Raw genomic sequence first — 20,004 nt, forward strand, 5'->3', positions numbered from 1 at the left:
AACAAAAGAACTAAAAAAAAAAAAAGCCAAACTGAAAGAAACTAGATTTAAGAAGAGATTTGAGTTCAGATTTGTGCAAAAACTGTTCATTTTCAAGAAAAGGTTATGCTGTTTTAGCTTAACATATTCACTTCATTCACCCTCTCTGTTTATATGCCACTATTAGAGTAGAATAAAACAGTGTTTATTTCTAATATGTAAATATAGCTAAAATAACAAGAAAAAGAAAAACTTTGCAAACACACAAAGACGTGAAGTTATCATGAATATCTCTACATCCATACGTCTATACTCAAAGGAGTAGAATGAAGTTTACACTTACTTATTCCTACCTCTTTACTAAAAATTCCATAATTTGCAAATCAGTGTTCAGAGTTTGACATATTATCCATTTAACTAATAGTAATCATTAAACTCTGTCTATCCCATAGTGTGCCATTTCTCCCCCAGTGTCTCTCTGCTCTCCTCTCTGTCACCAGCCAATTGTGGTAGATTTCCTCTCTGAGCCTGGTTCTGCTTGAATTTCCTTCCTGTTAAAATTGAGTTTTTCCTTCCTACTGTCACCAAGTGCTTGTATATTGGGCATCTTCTGATTATTGAGGATTCTTCTTAATACTATTGTTACCCTAAAACACCACAATGTGACTTTTTGTGAATTGGTGCAATATAATTAAAACTGAACTTAATGGTGCAAGTAGGATATAGTTAAGATATATTTTGTAATTATGTGAAAGCATAGTATATTACACTGAAGAATACACAAAATGTACAACTTAAAATTAACTTTATTCAGCTGTGAATAAAAAAATATCCAAGCTCACATTATGAAAAATACTTATAAAGGCCCCACATGCTTAGCCTGTTCACTGATTTGACAAACTGATTCAAAGCTAAGCTTCCAGAGGGAAGTAAACAGGCTGCTGGTCCTTCAGAAAAAAAGTGTGCATGACTTTATTGATTAAAAAAAAGACATGAAAAACATTTGACTTCAAAATCATTGCGTTTACCAGCTTAACATACATCGTCACATGTATGCACATCTAAATTCCCTTAAACATCAACAAAATTACAACTTTCAGTGCAGGTGTTCACATATGGATTTTAGTCCTGAGACCTTTAAACTGAGAGGTAATGTCTCCTCTTCCCCTCTCTCGAACTGGTATATACAGCAGGCTCAGTTACTGTGATCTCCATGTTATGGAAGTTATAGAGGAAGGAAAGGAAAGAGCAGCAGAGCGTCACTGCTGAGTGTGCATTCACTCTTTTACAGTTTGTTGAAGGCAGTACCTAAAGGAAATGTTAGGGAAGTGGCGTGTTTTCCTCAGGAAAGGAAAACTGGCTTCAGTATGGGGAACCAAAAAAGGTTGATGCACAAACATGAAAGGGAACAAAGACATTAGATCACTTGATGCTTGCTGTCTAATAACTTTTTTTCTGACTAAATGTAAAAATGGGGAGGGGGTTCTGCTTATACTTTTAAGCCATGTTCAGCTGCCAACCCCTGTTGGTTGAAACCCTGAACATTCTGTTGATTATCCCATAGATGCAGAGCCTAAAAACTGGTATTTCAGACAGTCCTTACAGTATACATTTATGCCTCCTCATTGCAGTATAGGTTCCACTTGTGTACCACAAACAGCTCAGAGTGAATGTGTGGCTGACTGATGAACACTGTTAAAACATCTGCTAATTTAACAGTTTTTTACTCCCTAAAAAACTGTATTTGCATTATAATAGCGTTTATTTAAATAGTGTTTCCTGATAGCAGCACTCTCCATGTTTTAACACACATAACCCATTCTGAAAGTAGACATGCGTGTAGCCTTAATTTATAATCTTACTGGACACATTGTGAACCATTGTGTGAGATTTGAACACTCTCTCGCCTCCTCATGACATGTAATTAGAATCAGTGTTCAGAGGACGAACGCCTGACAATCAGAGCTCTTCTTTGGCATTTGATTTCCCCGGCTTGTCCATACCGAAGAAGGAGGAGGGAAGGCTGCGGACGTCCCGCTCTCTCTTCACAAAGGCAGAGAAGGAGGAAACGCAGTTGCCAATGAAGTGGTCAGACTGGCCTAAGATGTACAAGTCCATCTGGGCAAAGTCTGGCTGAAGACTCACCACTTTCACCTGCAGAGGTCACAGTGGAAACCACAAATTAGACGGGCTTTCCTTCAGGTCTCGCTCCAGATCTTCGGGTCTTAAAGCAGGGAATTCCTCCTCTTAGAGGTACAAAAATTGTAGCTTTTATGTATCACTTTATGGTGGAAATGTCTTTACTACAAAAAAGAAAAATACAAAATTGAAGTATAATGGAGTAAGGTCACATGCAGCTTTCAAATATTTTATCGTCCTATAGATTACATATGTAAAAAAATGAGGAGCTTTATGATGCGTTCCATTTGAAGTCAGAATATCCAGTCCCCAGTCTGAATTAACAACTGGAACACCACCTCAGCAGCCACACCAACCCCGACTTCACAATTCAAGATGGTGGCATGAACGTAATCAGCTGTGAGATACTGAAGCTGGGATCTGACTATCTGACTTCTAAGGTAAATGGAGTATGAAATTAGCTCCTCCCTTTAAACCAGCATTTTCTAACTGGCTGCCCCTCATAAACGGCATATGGGTGAAGCTTCTGGGCTCACAGCCAGCCAGATTATTTTTAGTGACTCTGTAAAGAGTTTGAAAGGTTCTTAAGTTCTCACAAACCTCCCAGCCCCTCAAGTTAGCATTAAGGACAAAGATGCCAAAACAAGCTTATGACAGACTTATGAATTCTCCACACAAGAACCCACCTTGCCTTTGAAGAGCTTTTCAATGTCCTGACTGTGCGATTCAGAGTCTGTGGCGATGTAGACAGAACGGGCGTTGGTCTTCTTTACCCACAGCTTGACAGCCCCACGAATCTCAGTTAGGTCAGGGAGACACATGGCCATAGTGAGGGGCAGGGCTTTTTGACGGTTATACCCGACGCACTGAGGGGAGGCCATGAAATGAGGTCCTGCATCGCCATTCTTCAGCAGTTTGCAGGCATTTTGCTAGAAAAGGAGACAAAGATTAAAAAGTTAGAATATAAACTGTACAGACTATAAGGTTTGACTGTTCCCTCACAATATATGGATACAATGAGCCAAAGGGGAAAAAAATGAATACAAATATTTCATTTATCGACCTCATTTGTGTCCTTGTTTCATTTCCGCATAGTTTCTTTTATGGGCTTGCTCCTCCTCTGTTGTCAGCAATGTTCCCTATAATTTTTGATGTGTCTGAGCGAACACACAAACTCCCTGAGACCCCGTTGGACCACTGTGACCAACAGCAGACGTGTGCACTGTTTTCACGCCAGTATCGAATCCATCCAAGTTACATGGTTTATTAAAATAATCAAATTACAGCATTTACATTTATGTTATACTACTTTTAATTAACTGCTTTAGCCCACTTACAATGAAAATTAAAAAAAATCTTGTTCGTGACCTGTGTAGTATGTTAAGTAAAAATAACTTGAACTCCAATTTGGAAAACAACACACTTTCTTTCTTTTTTTCTTTTCTTTTTTTTATAAAGCTCTGACTTGTATTATGAGTATGAGTCTGGGAGACTGGGCATCTGGGACAGAGTCCTGTAACTCTCTGTCTGCAAAATACAGTATATAATGACCAATGTTGGGCAATTAATTATATAGTTACTTCTTCAAAAAAGTAACTGAGTTATGCAAACAAAGGTTTTTGCAGCTGTTTACCTAAAAATGCAGCCAAGGCATTTTTTAAAATAAACATTTCAAACTATTTACAGAACAATCAGCTGTTCTGCATCAAATTTGATGCCACACAAATTATTTGTGCCATTCCAAAAAATAATTTCTGTCCACTATGAGATAAAGGAGAACAACAGCCTGATACCTGCAGGCCTGACAACAGGAGATGTATCACTCCTGTAACACCTCATTGTTCTGACACACACAACAAAACTATTGACTACATTACACACTAACTACACAAGATTTGCGCTAAACATCTCAAATCTCTCACATCTCAAAACGCCGCCGTCACTCCTAAAACTTCCCCCCCTTCCTAAACAACTAGAGGGAACATTGGTTGTCAGTAGATTTTAGTCAGTCATCACTGAGCCTTGCCTTCCTTCTCTCACCCTGGTTGGGGTGAGAGAAGATGGCCCCGCCCCTCCCTGAGCCGGGTTCTGCCGGAGGTTTCTTCCTGTTAAAAGGGAGTTTTTCCTTCCCACTGTCACCAAAGACCTTGCTCATAGGGGTCATGTGACTGTTGGGTTTTTCTCTGTATCTATTATTGTAGAATCTACTGTACAATATAAAGTGCCTTGAGGCGACTGTTGTTGTGATTTGGCGCTATATAAATAAAATTGAATTGAGCCTCAATGATGCACTGAATGAATATTCATTTACTGCTATGAACAAACCCAGATTGGGACTGAAACGGATAACCATTCACACTGACATTCATACCTATGGCCAATTTAGCTCTCTCATGAAAAACAGACTGTGCAGAGACACTTGGACCATCACAGGTATGTCTGTGATGCAGCACATGAATTCACCCAGAAGCCCACCCAACCTTCTGTTTGCAAGTGCTAGCCAATTAAGAGATCTGTGGCTCTGAAGGAAAAGGAGCTAAAACAACTCACTTTTTCAGACTGAGGGGCTGCACATAAGAGAGCATGTGAATAAAACCCTCTGTGTCCAGGGCTTGTCAAGCTTATCTCACCCAGTCTATGCCAATCCTCAGATGGATGCCAACATATGGCCTGGTCAGCAAGGTGGCAATGTGCTCTTCTCCCTCCTTCACCATCTTGTCTGACCAAACTATATAGCGCTGCAGGCCCACATGCTCTTCTATCACTGGAAACTGAGCTGGAGCCCCAGGCATGGCCAGGACAGGGTGCTCAAAGGGAGGAAACCTAACCCAAGAGCATGAAACAGTGGAATAGTGAATGAGGTAGGTTTTTTTAATGTTTTATGTCACCTTTAATAATTCTGTGTATACCTGCACTGACATGTACTCACTTCTTCATCCACTGAGGTTGGTGATAGGCACTGAAGGAAATCCCACCAAATAAGACAGACTTGTCAAAGTCCACACCGGCATAGTCCCAGAATGGCCCAAATGGGTTCCCATCCTGAAAAAATAAATCGGGATAATCTGGCCATATTAGAATGTTCAAACAGGAGCTTCTGATCAATATACAATATATAATCTGTGGACTGTCCGTGGACCGCCAGAGGGCAGCATTTCACCTGTGGCTAATCACATTAAGCCAGATAAGGTTTCTTTTAGATTCTAATTCACCTTCATTGGGCAGGACTTCTTGTCCTTACTCCGATGGGCCGCCGTCTCAAAGCAGTAGGCATTCCTCTGTCCTGAAGGCCAGTATTTGGGGGCTAGCTTCTCCATGAAGTCCTCCAAGCTGATCACACGGTGGTAGGCAGACAAAGCCTCCAGCACGAAGAACTCACTGTAGGGAACATGGACCTGAACAGAATACATAAGAGTGGAATAAAACAACACAGCCACCTTAAGACTTGGTGTGTAATAGCTTTAACAAAATCACATTTGTGTTAGACAGATATGCTCTAGCTATTTATGTATATTTTTGACAAGTACCTGCTACTAAAGCTTAGGGCTGCAGTGCATGTGCTAAAAATAGCTTTATGTCATTTGTTCTGATATACAGCGTGTGACCAGTACCTCTGATACTTCCCAAAGGGATACTAAAAGTACACCACACAGTACACTTAACAACAGCTTTGCTCTCACCTTGCTGCCTGGACTTACATTGGTGTAGGGGTGTGTGTGATGGCGGTACACTATCCAGGGAGGGACTGCCAGGGTTCGGTTCAACATCTTTGCAAAGGCCAGAGATCCTAGGAAGTGGTCAGCCTGGTTTCCAAAGCGACCTGAATAACATGCATAATGTGCATAAAGTTGCACTTATCTATCAGTGTAAACTTTGTGCTCCTTCACATGGCATGTGTGACATACATTTACTACAAGGAAGTTCGTTGTTTAAACAAGTTAACGAGGCATGAAAACATAACTACATTATAGTCATTTCATTGCAATGGATGGCCAAAAGCTAGGAAAACTACGAAAATGTCTGTAAGCCGCTGTTATGAGTATATATACATACACACACTTTTACATTCTTAATATCTGTTCTAAATTTACTAAATCTTATTGTTGGTAAGCAACAGCAGGTCACGGCATCGCTGTCTCGTAAGTGCATTAATGGAAGGGAAGCGTGTAGTAGAAAACTAATTTTAGAACAGATCATGCTTAATCAGCTGACAAATTTTACGGAGATGCCAACTTGTGTTTTTGCGTACAGCTCTTCTGTTAATTTTTGCAATGTCCTTGATTTAAGTAAGTTTCTTACTTCATTAGTAGTAGGAATGATTAGTATTTCTTATTTCATTCGCTCTAAGGGCTGAAAGCGCCCCTCCTGTCTGAGCATACAAAGACATATATTTTAGCTGCTCAAATGTTCTCCAAGTTCAGCGTTTATTTTTATAAGGTCCTCTCTACTCAGCTTCACTGTAAAAACACTACCTCCGAAATAACAAGCACCCCCTGGGACAGCTCCTGGCTCTGTGAACTCATACATGGGCATGAAAAACTTTTGAACTCGCTAACTGTGTTACTCCGGCAGAATGAGCGCATGTAGCTACAAAGAATGATTTACCCATGCACGGGCAGTACAAAACGTAGCCATTCGCATCCCACTGCAGCTCTTCGGCAAAGGTTCGACAAGTTTGGAGTAGAAGTGATAAGAATAAACATTTTAGTGAAAGACCGTCAATGTTCTGTTGTTTAACCGCCATTGTGCTTCATGTCACATCCCACAATTCCTTGGGTTTCTTTCAATAGTTCAACTCAAACTTTGCTGCCACCTACTGCACTGGTGCTAAAGTGCACTCCTGGTAAAATCTTTGGTCTTTATCGAACAAAATGGGTGTATATCCAAGTAGAAAAGAAATACGAAGATCATAAAATATCAGGTAGCTATTCCTCGCAGTTTGACATTTTAGGGATTTGAAACAGTGAAACTTTTTGTCAGATTAAAGATGTTTAACTACATATTTAACCCCATTTAGTATAAGGAAAGGGATTTCAACAATACATCTCAGTTTTCCTGTATGATGCAGAAATGCTGCTGTAGAAATGCCCAGATGTAATTCACAATAATTAACAGAAAATGTATTTTTTTCATTGTAAAAAATAAAAATTTCTGTGAAAAAACAGGAACTTACCTGTGTTTTAATTATTATTGTTTATCTATTACTTAATTACTTTGGAAAGGGAGGGGGGGGGGGGGGATTTCTTTGGAAATGGGGGCCAGAATCAGCTTGGCCTTATGTTTGGCACCCAGGTTCTAAAGAATTAACTCTTACTTACTAAATAAGCAACAGTAGAACCGATTTAAACATAAGCAATAGAGCCAATTTTGTACATTATTGCATCTAACTATTATTTTCTTTATGAATGACATTGGTGATTGTCTTCACATTCAGTTTTTAAAGATCAAAAAACCTGCTCTAAAACCTGAGCTACAGCCACCCACAGCCACCCACTGTAGCTCAGGTGGTAGAGCAGGTCATCCACTGATTGGAAGGTTGGTGGTTCGATTCCTGGCTTCCCCTAGTTTACTTGGGCAAGATACTAATTACTCTCCGATGCAGCCATGTGAATGTTAGCTATGAAGCACTTAGAAAGATGTGCTTGTGCGAATGGGTGAATGCACAAGTTTCGTAAAGCGCTTTGAATGCTCAGATGAGTAGAAAAGCGCTGTATAAGCCCCAGTCCATTTACCATCAACTGAACTGAAGCAGCACCTTCACAAAACAGTCCAAACTTCAAAATGATTAAAAAAAGTAAAATGACTCAAATCTGAACCAAATAGAAGATCCTTTCAGTTGCACAAGGGTTTGCCACAGCAGTTAGCTCTGCACATTTGATTTGATAGTTTTGTGATTTATTCAACTGTTTTATCTAAAATTTGGAATAACTAAGATGTTGCAGTGAATATGAACAAAATGTTTGTCGTGTTTGAAAAGGATGAAGACAAAACTGTTTAGTTGGCATACTTGTTGGTCTGCTGGGATTTTTACAACAATCACCTCAGAGAATGGTGTGGAAAAACAGAAAATATCAAGTGGGTGGCAGTTTTCTGGGTTAAAAATGCCTTCTACTCTGACCCATAATGGCCAGAGTGCCTTGAGCTGGTAGGAAGGCAGCAGTAGCTGAAATAACCATTTGCTTCAATCAAGGTATGCAGAAGATTATCTCTGAACACACCTTGAAGCAGATGGGCTACAGTGGCAAAAGATCACACCTGGTGCCACTCCTATCAGCTAAGAAGAGGAAACTGAAGATTCAAAACTTAAAAAATCCAACTGTGTTCATACAGGACTCTTTTGCTTAAAGCTAGCAGCTAACTGAGATTTTGAGGGAATACAGGAAATAACATTGCAGTTACATTCTAAACCATCTTATATGCAGAAAATGCAAATACAAAATGATGCTTGAATAATGAATGATTTATTTTCATCAGGGTGAAGTGTAGCCCATTTCTATCTAAACTGAGACATCAGCCATATTCCCAAAATGAATATCTGAGAAGTCGTATCACTTTTTAACCATGTGTTAAACAAAAAGTGTTAATTTACGTTTTGCAATTGTCCATGAGAAAAACAGTACCTCTAGCTCCTAGCCTGCTGTTAACCACAGCTGATGCACCTGAAAGCATTTATTTACACAACTGTAAATTGCTCTGCTCCAAATCATTGTTGCGGTAGAGGGTTTCATAAATATTGCCTTATTCTCCACAGGTTTGTTCTCCAAAGGGGGTTCTCCAAAATCCTTTTTTTTTGGCATCAACTTGACCTGATGTGTTTGAAGAAAAGAAATGCCAAATCCCAAAGAATATCATACTCTCGAGCATGGAGGTGGAAACATTATGCTTTGAGACTAAAGCTGAATTTTTCATTCATAATGTGTACAAGTTGGTCATTGGGTGAGCGGTGGTGGCTTTTAACAACTAGAATGGCTCTGTTTGTTTAGAACCTCCTATTTTATTTACAGTTCTGTGCCCTATCAAAGTTATACATTGTATATATTGTAATGTTTTTATGTAAAATGTCTATAAATCATAGTCTGGTTTTAACAGATTTTGGATTAAACATAGTCAAAATTCTGTTAGTGCAGTGCTGGCTGAAAACAGTGATTATATAGACAGAACATTATCTTTATATACAGTGCATGGTTGAAGTAAACAGTGGATGTACAGTAATCATACAGGAATAGCATTAACTAACTGTAGAACTAACCCTTTAAAAATGAACAACGCTGGGTGTCAGCACATATTTTGAGTTAGGAAGAAAATCATGGGTTTAAAGCATACAATAAGCGTTTGCTACTTCTCTTTTGATCATTCCTGCAGACTGACAAAGAAGGGGGTCACACAGAGTTCACAGTATGAGAAAAGAAATATTGCATTAGTCCTTGCTGCTTTGCCTGAGATTCCCAGGTGTAAATCAGATGGAGCCAATCAATGCTACATCCAGTGATAAAGACTCAGATGGGAGAAGGGGCAGCACTCCCAGAGTGTTGTCATTATGTGTTCGTCATTAGAGGTTCACATGTGTGCTCAACATGCCCAGACCAAGTGTACTGGGTAGGCATGACAACATGTGGCCTGGGTGCGGTCTCAAACTTTTGTTACTTTTATTTAGATGATTCTCTGCCAGCCTGCCTTGTTTGACCGAATCAACCGATAATTGCTTAAATATGTCACAATAAAGAGATTGTTATGCACAGCTAAGCGGCTGAGCGACACAACTGGAATGATCTGCATATAGTTTGTTTTTTATAATTACTCCAAGGACAACTAAACATGTACATCTACATAAAACAGCTAAAACAGTAGACAGACTATATATTTTTAAATTATAACCAAAGTCCAGAACTTTTTTTGTGAGTTTCACACGAAAAGGACTCTGAGGTTTTCTAGTTGGGCTTTCAGGGATTCTTAATCCCTTTGCATCCTCCAGGTCAGCCAACCCGTTCTAACGATTCTCTCTTTGTACTCAATCACTCTCGTTTTTCTTTTCTCTGATGCTCAACAGCTGGCTGCTCTTTCCCTCTTTTCCTGTGTCGTTCTTGATGTCTGCTCCTCCCCCATCCCTTGAACACACACTGTTTCTCATTGTTACAGATGACAGCGAAGATAACAATACAAAGAACCACAACTCACTGCCGGAGTTTGAGAAAAAGACAAAAAGTTGGTGAGACAGGGAGAGAGAGCGTGAGACTTCCTTGAGGTGACAGGATCACAACAATCAAACAAACATAAAAATGTTCACCTAACTTTTTTTGCATTTTAGTTTTTGTGCAGCTCTTCCTCACTATCCAAGGTTTTATCAGTTTCATTTCCTTTTTCGACTCTTCAAGCTGCAGAGGAAGAAGCTTTCAGTTAGTAGTATTCAGTATTAGAACATCTACACATGCATACATGCCACTTATGTTTCCCCATTTGTGTGCTATGTTTTTAACTTCTTTCATATTCTACACTGTTTGTGGCCTTTCACAAGAGGGAAATAAGGTAGTCAACCTCAAAACAACCCTCCTCCTGTTGACCTTTATGTGTTGTTCCTGACAACCCAGCTTTCAGTTCAGCTGAAATCTGTATGGTGTGCTGTCATTTTACAGATCTAGCATGCAGAGCTGTCACATGTTAAACAGGTTTTTCTGACAAATTTGTCCACGTAGAAGAAAAGAGTGTCAATAATAAAAGCTTTTTTGTTTGTTTATGTGTTTTTAAATATAATAAAACTCCATGTTGTAACTATGGAGGTGAAGAAAAAAACACACCTCTTCAAAGGCATCGCGTTACACACACCAGTTGTCCATGAACTATCTGAGGTATGTTTTTTGTCCGGGTGAATACTCTGTGAACAAACAGAATAGAAACAGTCCTCCTATTTTCTTTCTTCAGTGAGTTTTAAGATGCAAAAGTTAATGCCTAAACCTGAGAAAGAGTTTTTCCAACCCATTCCTCTGTGATAAAGGCATTAAGTAAAACTGGTAATGAACTTGGAAAACATTTAAAACAACAGATGCACCTAAAAAACTTTACCCTACTCAGCCTGGAATGGCTAGGTGCTCTTATTGTAGCTAGACATAGTAAATATATCTTGACACACCTTGACATAGAAGAGAGCCAAGTTAAACTTTGGAGAAGATATAGAGTTTGACTAAACAGGGGATGTGGAAAAGAGTTTAACTGAACCTACCCAGTGGAACTATTATAGAGGAAATGGAAATCCTGCAGGTGATGCTACAAGAGAGCTTAGTATCAGCAAGCTGAGAGAAATTTTACTGTGATGGACTACTCCAATGTTGCTCAAGACAAGAAAAATTACTTGGAAAAACCAATGAAATCCATGCTGTAAGAGGACTTGTCTGCTGTGAAAACGGCAAGCCTGACAAGTTCTGGAAACCAAGTATTTTTAAAGTAATTTTAAAGTAATTTTGATTATAAAGATTTAACTTTTAAGTGTCATTTCAAGTATTAAAGATTGCTCCAAACCTCTGATTTAAAAAAAACATTTTTTTTAAAACTTAATTTACCTGCATTTTAACCAGATTTTCATATTTAGTTTTACTTTTGACTTCACCTACAATTTCATTCTGGTTTTCAAGATTTATTTAAATTTAAAAGTAGTAGAAAATGGGTCAAATTTAATAACTGTTTACTGTTGATTTTCTTTAGTTTCCAGCTGCTGTAGGTCCATCTATTAGAAGCAGTTTGCTTTAGTGATATAGAGAAAAATTAAGAGAAACCTGTTTCACCTTCAAGGTTTTCTTGTATTTAGGGATGTTAAGCTTTGTGTGTGTTTTATCTTATTTTATTTTGGTCTGTTGGTGCCTCTCAGTAATCTGCTGTAGCTACACGTAGACTGAATGTAACAAAAAGCAACACACAAAGTATCAAAACTGATGTTAGGAGATTTATCTTATTAATGAAATTGGAAAAAGCCAAACTATCTCTTTAAAGTCTATTCTAAAGTTTGCAGCATTAAAGCTATTAATGATAAGAAATATTTCTCACTTGACAGATTTATTTAAATTTAAACGTGGACATGCCAAAACAAACAAAAATGCAATATCTACCTCTAGAAAATGTTAGTAATACATGCTAATAATAATTTACTGACATGGATAAAAACTGAATGCACTAGAAAGGTTTAGACTAGTGAAAAGGTTAGATTTGAAAACAAACTAAAGTAAAATTAAAACACATGAGAAATATCTTTGTCAGTTTGATTGAATTTGTTAACACAACAGAAGACTTTAGTGCATGTTTGAGACATGTCTGTATGTCATAAAGGCTTAAAAATACCACTACTGTCATAACAAGCGCTGAGACTGTTAATCATGAAACTAATAACAACTAAACAAAAATCAACATTTGAAACAATATATTTTAAACCTTTAAAACTGTAAATGCTAAAAGCCCCTCTTCAAATGAAGCTGGACTAAAACACTAAAACACTAAGAAAGTAGTAATAGTAATATATATATATATATATATATATATATATATATATATATATATAGAGAGAGAGAGAGAGAGAGAGAGAGAGAGAGAGAGATAGATAGATAGATAGATAGATAGATAGATTAACAAACTTTATTTTTCTGTTTAAACACAAATATCCCATTTGCCCTAGTGTGTCTGAGTGGCATACATGAAGACTGTAACATAAGACTTTGGTTGTTCCCACAATAACGGACATTAATGAAAGGTAAGTAGATAATTAAACTAATTAAGCTAAGCCATCTGAACATCTGGATAAAGCTACAAGTGATTCTAAAACCTTTTAAATGGTTCAGAATGTTTTTTGTACCGGTTTTGTAAACTTATAACTGATACTCACATTACTGTGCTTTTAAACAGCAAATGTGTAGGCAGGTGCTCTGACTTGCAAGCCTTTGAACCTGGATATGCAGTATGTTCCTTTCACTTCCTGTTTGATTAAGTTATGCACCAAAACTACTTGATTCTCAGTATTGCCAAGAATACTGACAAATGTACAGGGTACGCCAGAAGTGACAATATTTAATTCATACAATAATTATCACATAAATATAACATTATTTACATTACTTCATTTTTAACAGTGTAGTAAATATAAACACTTTCCCTCAGAGTTTCTCACAGTGCTTATTTCAACATGTTACTATGTGAAACAGACTTTTATTTATAAGTGCAGTGACTTGGAAGACAGACAGAACTTGACAGTATCTTTCTACTATTCATTTCTTCTTATTTCATTATTATTGGCTTTATTTATATAGTTATTCATCTTGCCTTTCTTATTTTTTCATTCTCTTTCACAAATTTTTACCTCTGGGCTTACTAAAACTGTGCACACCTACAAACACTCCCTCAAGCACATTATCAGATACACTTATTCTGTTCAATAAGTGTTGTTTTTGTCCTGTTTTTGCATATAAAGCAAAAAAAATAAATCATTTCATGACTGAGTATTTTCATTAACTATTAATTTAAAACTCTTTTTTAAAATAATTTTTGGGGCAGAGTGCCTTCATGATGTAACTGATGACTGTGTAACTGGACAGCTCTGCAGCTCCACCCATCTACCTTATCAACCTCCTGCAGAACTCTGATGTTTGCTCTCTGTGACTTGACACCCCACCTCATTGCAGAGAACTTCTGCCCAGAAATTATCACACACCAAATGCTCAGTGGTTACATCATGCAGATGTATCGTCTCTGTCTAGCTTTCAGTCGAATGCTCAGCCATTTCTGTGTAGCTGGACGGGACAATGATGTCCTGGTGGTTCCCCACCATCCCTCCTAAGCTGTTTATCACCCATCCCCACTAATGTAAACCGCCCATCTGTTTTAAACAAAACACATAAAAACACACATAGTCATTTCCCACTGTGCCAGACCCTGAAAGAAGAGATTGCTGGGTATTCTGGTGGCAAGCAAATCCACTCCAGATGTGAACAAATTGTCCCCCTTACTAATTGCTATTGTGCTTGCTGATGCTGATTTTGGATCTCTTTGGTTTGTGTAGATGGGTGTGTGAGTGCTTGCCACAATACGTTAAGTTTAGAGGTGCATGTGTACTTACAGAGGAGCTTGAGCGTGCGTCTATATGAAGCTGACGGTGTTAAAGTAATAGCTGTGAAGTAAAGCGTGCTAAAGGAAGGAGGTAAATCAAGATGACACTGCAAGATCAGTTGGAGAACAGAACACTGGTATACCCTGCCATAAACAGAGCCACATGTTTCTTCCCAGAGCCTGATGAAGGCTTTATTTAAGGGAGCCCATTGCTTTCTTCTGTCCTGTCATCAGAACTTCTCAAAGGAAACTTCTGGCTTCCTCGTCCCTCACAGTGCATCTAATCAGGACTGATTAGGTGTGTGGTAGCCAGAAACATGCAGGGGAGTGGTGGCTGCTGCTGTGCATGTGAGGGCTTTTCCTGCATGGTCTACAGGGCTGAGAAAAAGACAGAGGAATCAGAGGATGTCATGTTGTGGCATTTCATAGGTTAGTAAAAATTGCTCCACAGATGTAAATAACAGCCCACCACGCAACAACTGCAATCAACCTGACTGCGGTTGCAGCAAACCACACTGTAATCCAAATAAACAAACAAAGGCATAATGAAAGAAATCTCACTGTTTATGCCAGGAAATTGCCTCACCTCATCCATCTTCAGACCTTCTGTTTCTCTATCATCTATTCTTGTCCAGTTTCTGTTTGCTTTATAGGATCCTAACAGAAGAAGCTGCAGGGGGAAAAACAACCAAAGCGGTTACATCAGATCCCACCAAAGGCAGCGTGGTCAGCTGAATTTAGTCATACATTAGTCGTACCACAGGTAAAATCTGTAATGTATAATCTTTGTGAAAGTACAACTGATGGTAGCAAAATATACAGCTGATGTCAAAGAAAGTCCTACAGCCCAGTCTGCAAAAAGTTCACAAACACAGAATGCAGTTAATCTGTTAATTTTGTATATAATGAAAATAAATGTGCAAACTGCTTATGAGAAATATCCTTTTTTATTTTGACGCCAGAAACACATTTCAGAAAAAGCTACAACAGTGGCATGGTGTGTTGCCTCATTTTTGTTTTTGGGTTGTCTTTTTGTTTCAATACAGTGGTGTGCTGTCACCTGACAACAAGATGGTTCCTGATTCAAACCCTTGTTGGTGCTCTTATGAGTGCAGGCGCTCCCTGTGCCTACATGAGGTTTCCTCCTGTTAGTCTGACACATGCTCGTTAGAGACGTTGCTGATTCTGAATTGGCCGTGAATGTGAAGCTGAGAAAATGCTTATATGTGTGTTTAGTTAAAATGTCATCTGAAGCGTTTTGCTCAGTAAGACTGCAAATGTACTAAAAAATACAAGTGCATTACTTTGTTAGGGTTTTTCTGGGGTCTTTTAATGTTACTACACATGGTGAAGTCTACCAGCTGTTCATGTTTTACATCGAGATGTTGTTCTTTAATTGTTAAACTATTTGCTTATGAGATTTTTTTGTGTAATGAACCTTTGCTACTTTTAACTTAAAGAAGACCCAACCTCTTTAGGACATTCTTTTTCTACCAAATCACATGTTAATAACCTGTTTGAATATCCTAGTGGTTATTAAGTAACCTATAGGTTCTTGAAGTGATCTTTAAAGCATCAGTTTTCCTGGGTTTTCACCACCTTTTTTAAAATCCTTTTTGCTGGAATTAAATCCAAAATTAACATTTTTTCCTAAATTTTATATATTTAAAGATTCAGTTTGATTTAATGTTTATTTACATTTTTAAACAGATCAATTTTTTAAGACACCTGCTCCTTAAGTGGTTAAAGTAAAGAAAATAGGGCCCTCTTAAAATGGCACTAATTAGTTTTAAGTCACAAGTGCTTGAACTCCAGCTGAAGTGCCTAATTCCCACAAATATTTATCAGACTAAGGCAATTTTAATTAACAGCCTGGTTGGAAAATCCTTGAATATTCTGAGAATATTACCTAGAGTGTAGTATTTGTAGTTTTTGGGAGATAAAAAATTCTCACAACTTCCCTACCTCATGACCAGCGGCCCTTGGCCTTTGAGGGTTTAAATTGTCCAAAAATGGAAGATTTTCCTAGTTTTTTACATTCAAAGCATTAAAACCATTATTATATCCACAGATAATTTCTACAACTGTAGCATCAGGTTAAAGAGAATTCTTCATTAAACAAACTTTAATGAAGAATTATGTACTTTCTTTTGGCATTCAAAAGAAAGTACATAATTTCATCCAAAGTACATACTTGTCATTGCTTTTGGACAGTTTCAAATTGTTACACTTGGTATTCAGAGATTAATTCATGGAACGTCTAGGCTTAATTTAAGAATAAAAATGTCCAATATGAATAGAAAAAAATGGGTATAAAAATGCAATTATTTCCTTCCTTATGTTATTTATAACTTCCTTATTTGTCTATTTTTAAATCTGAGCTTTCTATGTTTGTCTGAATATTTTATTAGTATCAGTTGCTTAATTGTTTTAATAATGAAAAAATCTTTAAAATAATTATACAAATGTGGTTTTATTGAATATGCGTTTGTTCTATTAATTGTTGTGAGAAATTTTAATTCCTACAGATCTTGTGTTGACAGACCTGCTTTTATTTGTCTAACAGTTAAATATTTAACTGCCCCCCCCCCCCCAAATAAAAGTCTGCTTGAATACAAAAAACCGACCTGACTTTTTAAAGTAAACTTTGAAAAACAAAAAGCAAAAACAAACAAACGAACAGAAAACAAAACATCTCAACACTATTCGTGTTTAAAGAGGTTTTTAGCCTGTCTGTTTTACATAAACGAGTCTGCGACGTCAGGTACAGATATCCGGTCCGATCCAGTGGAGTAACATTTAGGTCCGAGACAACAACTTACAATATAGGCTTATTATAAGCAGCTTCTTCTTTAAAAAACGGGAAAAAAAAGTGGTTCGGGAAACAAAAAGCATCATCATCGTCATCATCATTTCCGCAAGCTCTTTCCAGCACACCGTTGTAGTAGGTACGTCTATTGTAGTTGTGCAGCACAGCAGCCCCGAACAACAAACACTTTCTGCCCCGCTCCCCTTTATTGAACAAGCCGAAAGGCTTTTGATGCTTTCATGTTCTGTCGGAAATTTTTCAATTTAGACTAATTGCCCATGAAAATCCGAATAACAGGATAAGTGCATTCTGCATGGTGATGTATTTTTTATTTTAATTGTTCACTGGCCAGTCAGCACCTAAATGCAAGATTTTGAATCATGTGTTTCTGTTTAATAAAAGCATTTTGCACTTCAACATGATGCAAAGGCTTCGGAATAAGTTGAATCATTTATGCAATTCAAAAATTACACAAATATATGTATTGATCTTTAAAAACAGTATTTTATTTTTTGTATGAAAATAGAACATAAGAACTTAAATGCCGCATTATTGAAGACACCCCTTCTCATTTCACTCACTCCGGCGCTGTGCACAAACACGTTCACCCTGCGGGCTCGGCGGTGGGACCGTTGGCAGCCTGTGGAGGGGCTGGGAAGTGGTGCCGGAGAGGCAGTTAGGGTGATGAGGAAACGAGTTGATGTGCCCTGGAAGTAATTCTTTCACCCTTCTCCCCTCCCCCTTCCCCAAAGGACACACAAGATGGGAGAGAGAGCAACGGGACCACCACCACCACCACCAACCACCGGTAGCCTTCAGCACGTGGGGACCCGGGGTGATCATCCACATTCCAGCTTGTGGGCTGGAACTCCTACTCGTTATCTGGCGCCATGTTTTCACTTTCTGATACCTTTAAAAAGCACCTTAATTATACCAGCACATTAATTTCAATAAAGTGGTTTTGTATTTTTTTTATAACGCATTTAAGGGTAAAAATGTTTTTCAAGTTGAATCCACCCCCCCCCCCCCCCCCAATTATAAATAACAATAGCGAAATGATGATGAAGTGGCGTTATGAGAAATCTTATGTTCTTGATGGTTCTTAAAACGCAGACTCCCATTGTAGCTAAATATTGACGTAGTTATTCCAGCAAAAAGGCTGAAATAAACAAATACTACATTTAATAAACAGAAAATTCTTTTTTTTTTAAATTATCAGTGGTTTCCTCATTATTGTTGAGCTTCTTAAAAAAAACAAGATAAATAAAAATAAGAAAAAGCAAAGCATCGAACAAGTGCATTCATAGCTTAACAACTAAGCCCTCCCCTCTTTACTCAAGTCTGGGCACAGCCTGCATTTTAGACATTGTAGAAGCTTCTGTTTTCAAACATCTTTCTAATTGTTTTAAAGGTTTTCTTGTTTAAAATCAATGCGCAGAGTGAAGATAAGCTGCAGGTGTTATAACTGAAACTAGTACTGCTAACTGGGAGGACTGGCTGCAAGCTGCTGAAAAACCAGTAAAGCTGTCGCTGGTTAGAAAAAAAAAGTTTGTGAAAGTGGCCTGACGTCACACTCCCATAATGCTTACCGCCCCATAACTCCGCTGCAGCCTGAGGAGAGCCAGACACACTCTCAGGCCCCGAATATAGAAAAATTATTGGGAAAAATCGGAAAAAATATCCAAGCAACAGATCGGGAGGAGAAAAGAGCGTGGAGCGGTGGCGTGGGCTCTCCCACAGCGGGTTTTTGGTCCGGTCCGGGATGGGAGGCTACCGGGAGTCCTTGTGAAATTGACTAATGCGATGCTGGAAACTTTCTGGTGGGTAAACTGCTCGTTTTTTTCCTCTAAGCGCTCATATTGTGGCTTCACGTCCTCCCGTCTGCATGTGTGCCTTTGCTACAACTTTCCGAGCCTCGTATCAGCCCTCAGTTGTCTCTAAGTGACACTTGAATTGTTGTGAACGTGTTGTTACCGTCGCACGATCGGACTTTGCGCTATTTTTTCTTTAGTGGCACCGTGTAAGAAGCCTGGGTATTTAATTTATAATTACGCGATCGTCTCTTCTGCCTCGTCTTCTTCCTCAGTTTTTTTTAAACGTTTTCTTGTTTTTGCTCGATGATTATGTTGCAAACGCAATCTGTAAAGTTGTTCCACACGGCGCACTTTGTGCAGCGGCCCCTCGCTGTTGACGTTTGATGTAGTTTTGCAAGTTTTCGGCGATCTTGTGATTTTTAAGCAATTTTCGAACATTCATCAAGTGTGCAGTGCCGCTGCACGGGAGAGGGAGGTCGAGAGAACGTCCTGTTGCGTGTGTTTGTTGACCAGAGGGGAAAAAACAAATTTGCTGAAACGTGCACGGATGTTTATGCCCATCACAGATTCTTTAAATAAGTTTTGCGACCGATATTCAGTCGCCCTCCTTGAACCTTGAAGCCATTGTTGCTGTCTGAATCGAGCCGTCCACTAGGTTGTGGTTTATGTCACAGTTCGGATGTTTTGCTGGGAGAGTGTGCGCTTTTCCTTGAAAGAGGGGGGTAAATAACAACCAAGACCCTGCCAAAGAGCCGGGGTGGTTGGGGTCACAGTGTGGGGGTTCAGTTTGTGCACTTGTTTCTGATTTGGCTGCACGCTTTTTACGTATTTACTGTCATTCAGGAGGGAGGAAATGAGCACAAACAACGGTGGAAGTAACCCTAAAGTAGTCAGCTTTGCAGAGGACTGAACAGAAAGCTGTTTCTCCTATTGGGAGATTGTTGCATTCTGGTGTTTTTCATTTGCATTTCATATTGTTATTGCAGCAATATTACATTTCAAGATTAGCAAACTTTTTCCCTGTTCTGCATAAAGCATGAACTCTGGCTGAACTTTGGGATATTTAAGTTGTTTTCATGACATCACTTATAAACTATAAGCAGACATCCTGTGATTGTACAGGAAAGTGCACATCCACAGTGGGAGATTCCACTACACGCATACACGGTTTTCCATTACCAAGTT

General features: G+C 38.5%; 2 protein-coding genes and 1 long non-coding RNA gene across 4 annotated transcripts in view; 1 reads left to right on the top strand and 2 right to left on the bottom strand.

Moving 5' to 3' along the window:
* Window positions 1-767: 767 nt before the first annotated feature.
* On the bottom strand, window positions 768-6,873 carry pofut1 (protein O-fucosyltransferase 1). Its single transcript, XM_085449056.1, has 7 exons — window positions 6,724-6,873; window positions 5,817-5,938; window positions 5,331-5,513; window positions 5,048-5,160; window positions 4,749-4,941; window positions 2,805-3,047; window positions 768-2,133 (listed from the first exon to the last, which is right to left on the bottom strand). The coding sequence occupies exons 1-7, from the start codon at window positions 6,860-6,862 to the stop codon at window positions 1,939-1,941; spliced, it is 1,188 nt and encodes a 395-aa protein (XP_085305182.1). The 5' UTR covers window positions 6,863-6,873; the 3' UTR covers window positions 768-1,938.
* Window positions 6,874-13,136: 6,263 nt separating this feature from the next.
* LOC146681399 (uncharacterized) lies at window positions 13,137-17,217 on the bottom strand. The gene is made up of 3 exons (XR_014918201.1): window positions 17,019-17,217; window positions 14,783-14,866; window positions 13,137-14,574 (listed from the first exon to the last, which is right to left on the bottom strand). It is a non-coding gene; the product is annotated as an uncharacterized LOC146681399 (long non-coding RNA).
* Window positions 17,218-18,594: 1,377 nt separating this feature from the next.
* plagl2 (pleiomorphic adenoma gene-like 2) overlaps window positions 18,595-20,004 on the top strand; it is a 50,621-nt gene continuing 49,211 nt past the window's right edge. For both annotated transcript variants that reach the window (XM_085448282.1, XM_085448284.1), the window contains exon 1: window positions 18,595-18,825. The gene's annotated coding sequence lies outside the window, so the exon portion shown is untranslated. The remainder of the gene's footprint in view (window positions 18,826-20,004) is intronic.

Source organism: Copadichromis virginalis, linkage group LG23, assembly GCF_057382275.1.
Source record: "Copadichromis virginalis isolate Kocher_CV1m ecotype Utaka linkage group LG23, C_Virginalis_male_GT1.1, whole genome shotgun sequence".
NCBI classification, from domain to species: domain Eukaryota; kingdom Metazoa; phylum Chordata; class Actinopteri; order Cichliformes; family Cichlidae; genus Copadichromis; species Copadichromis virginalis.

Excerpts from the sequence above, each read along its gene's own strand:
- pofut1 (XM_085449056.1), bottom strand. The coding sequence starts at position 6,862 with ATGGCGGTTAAACAACAGAACATTGACGGTCTTTCACTAAAATGTTTA. Across the intron at positions 5,939-6,723 it reads TTTGTACTGCCCGTGCATGG|GTCGCTTTGGAAACCAGGCT; the intron begins GTAAATCATTCT and ends CATGTTATTCAG. Across the intron at positions 3,048-4,748 it reads TGAGGATTGGCATAGACTGG|CAAAATGCCTGCAAACTGCT; the intron begins GTGAGATAAGCT and ends CTCCTTTTCTAG.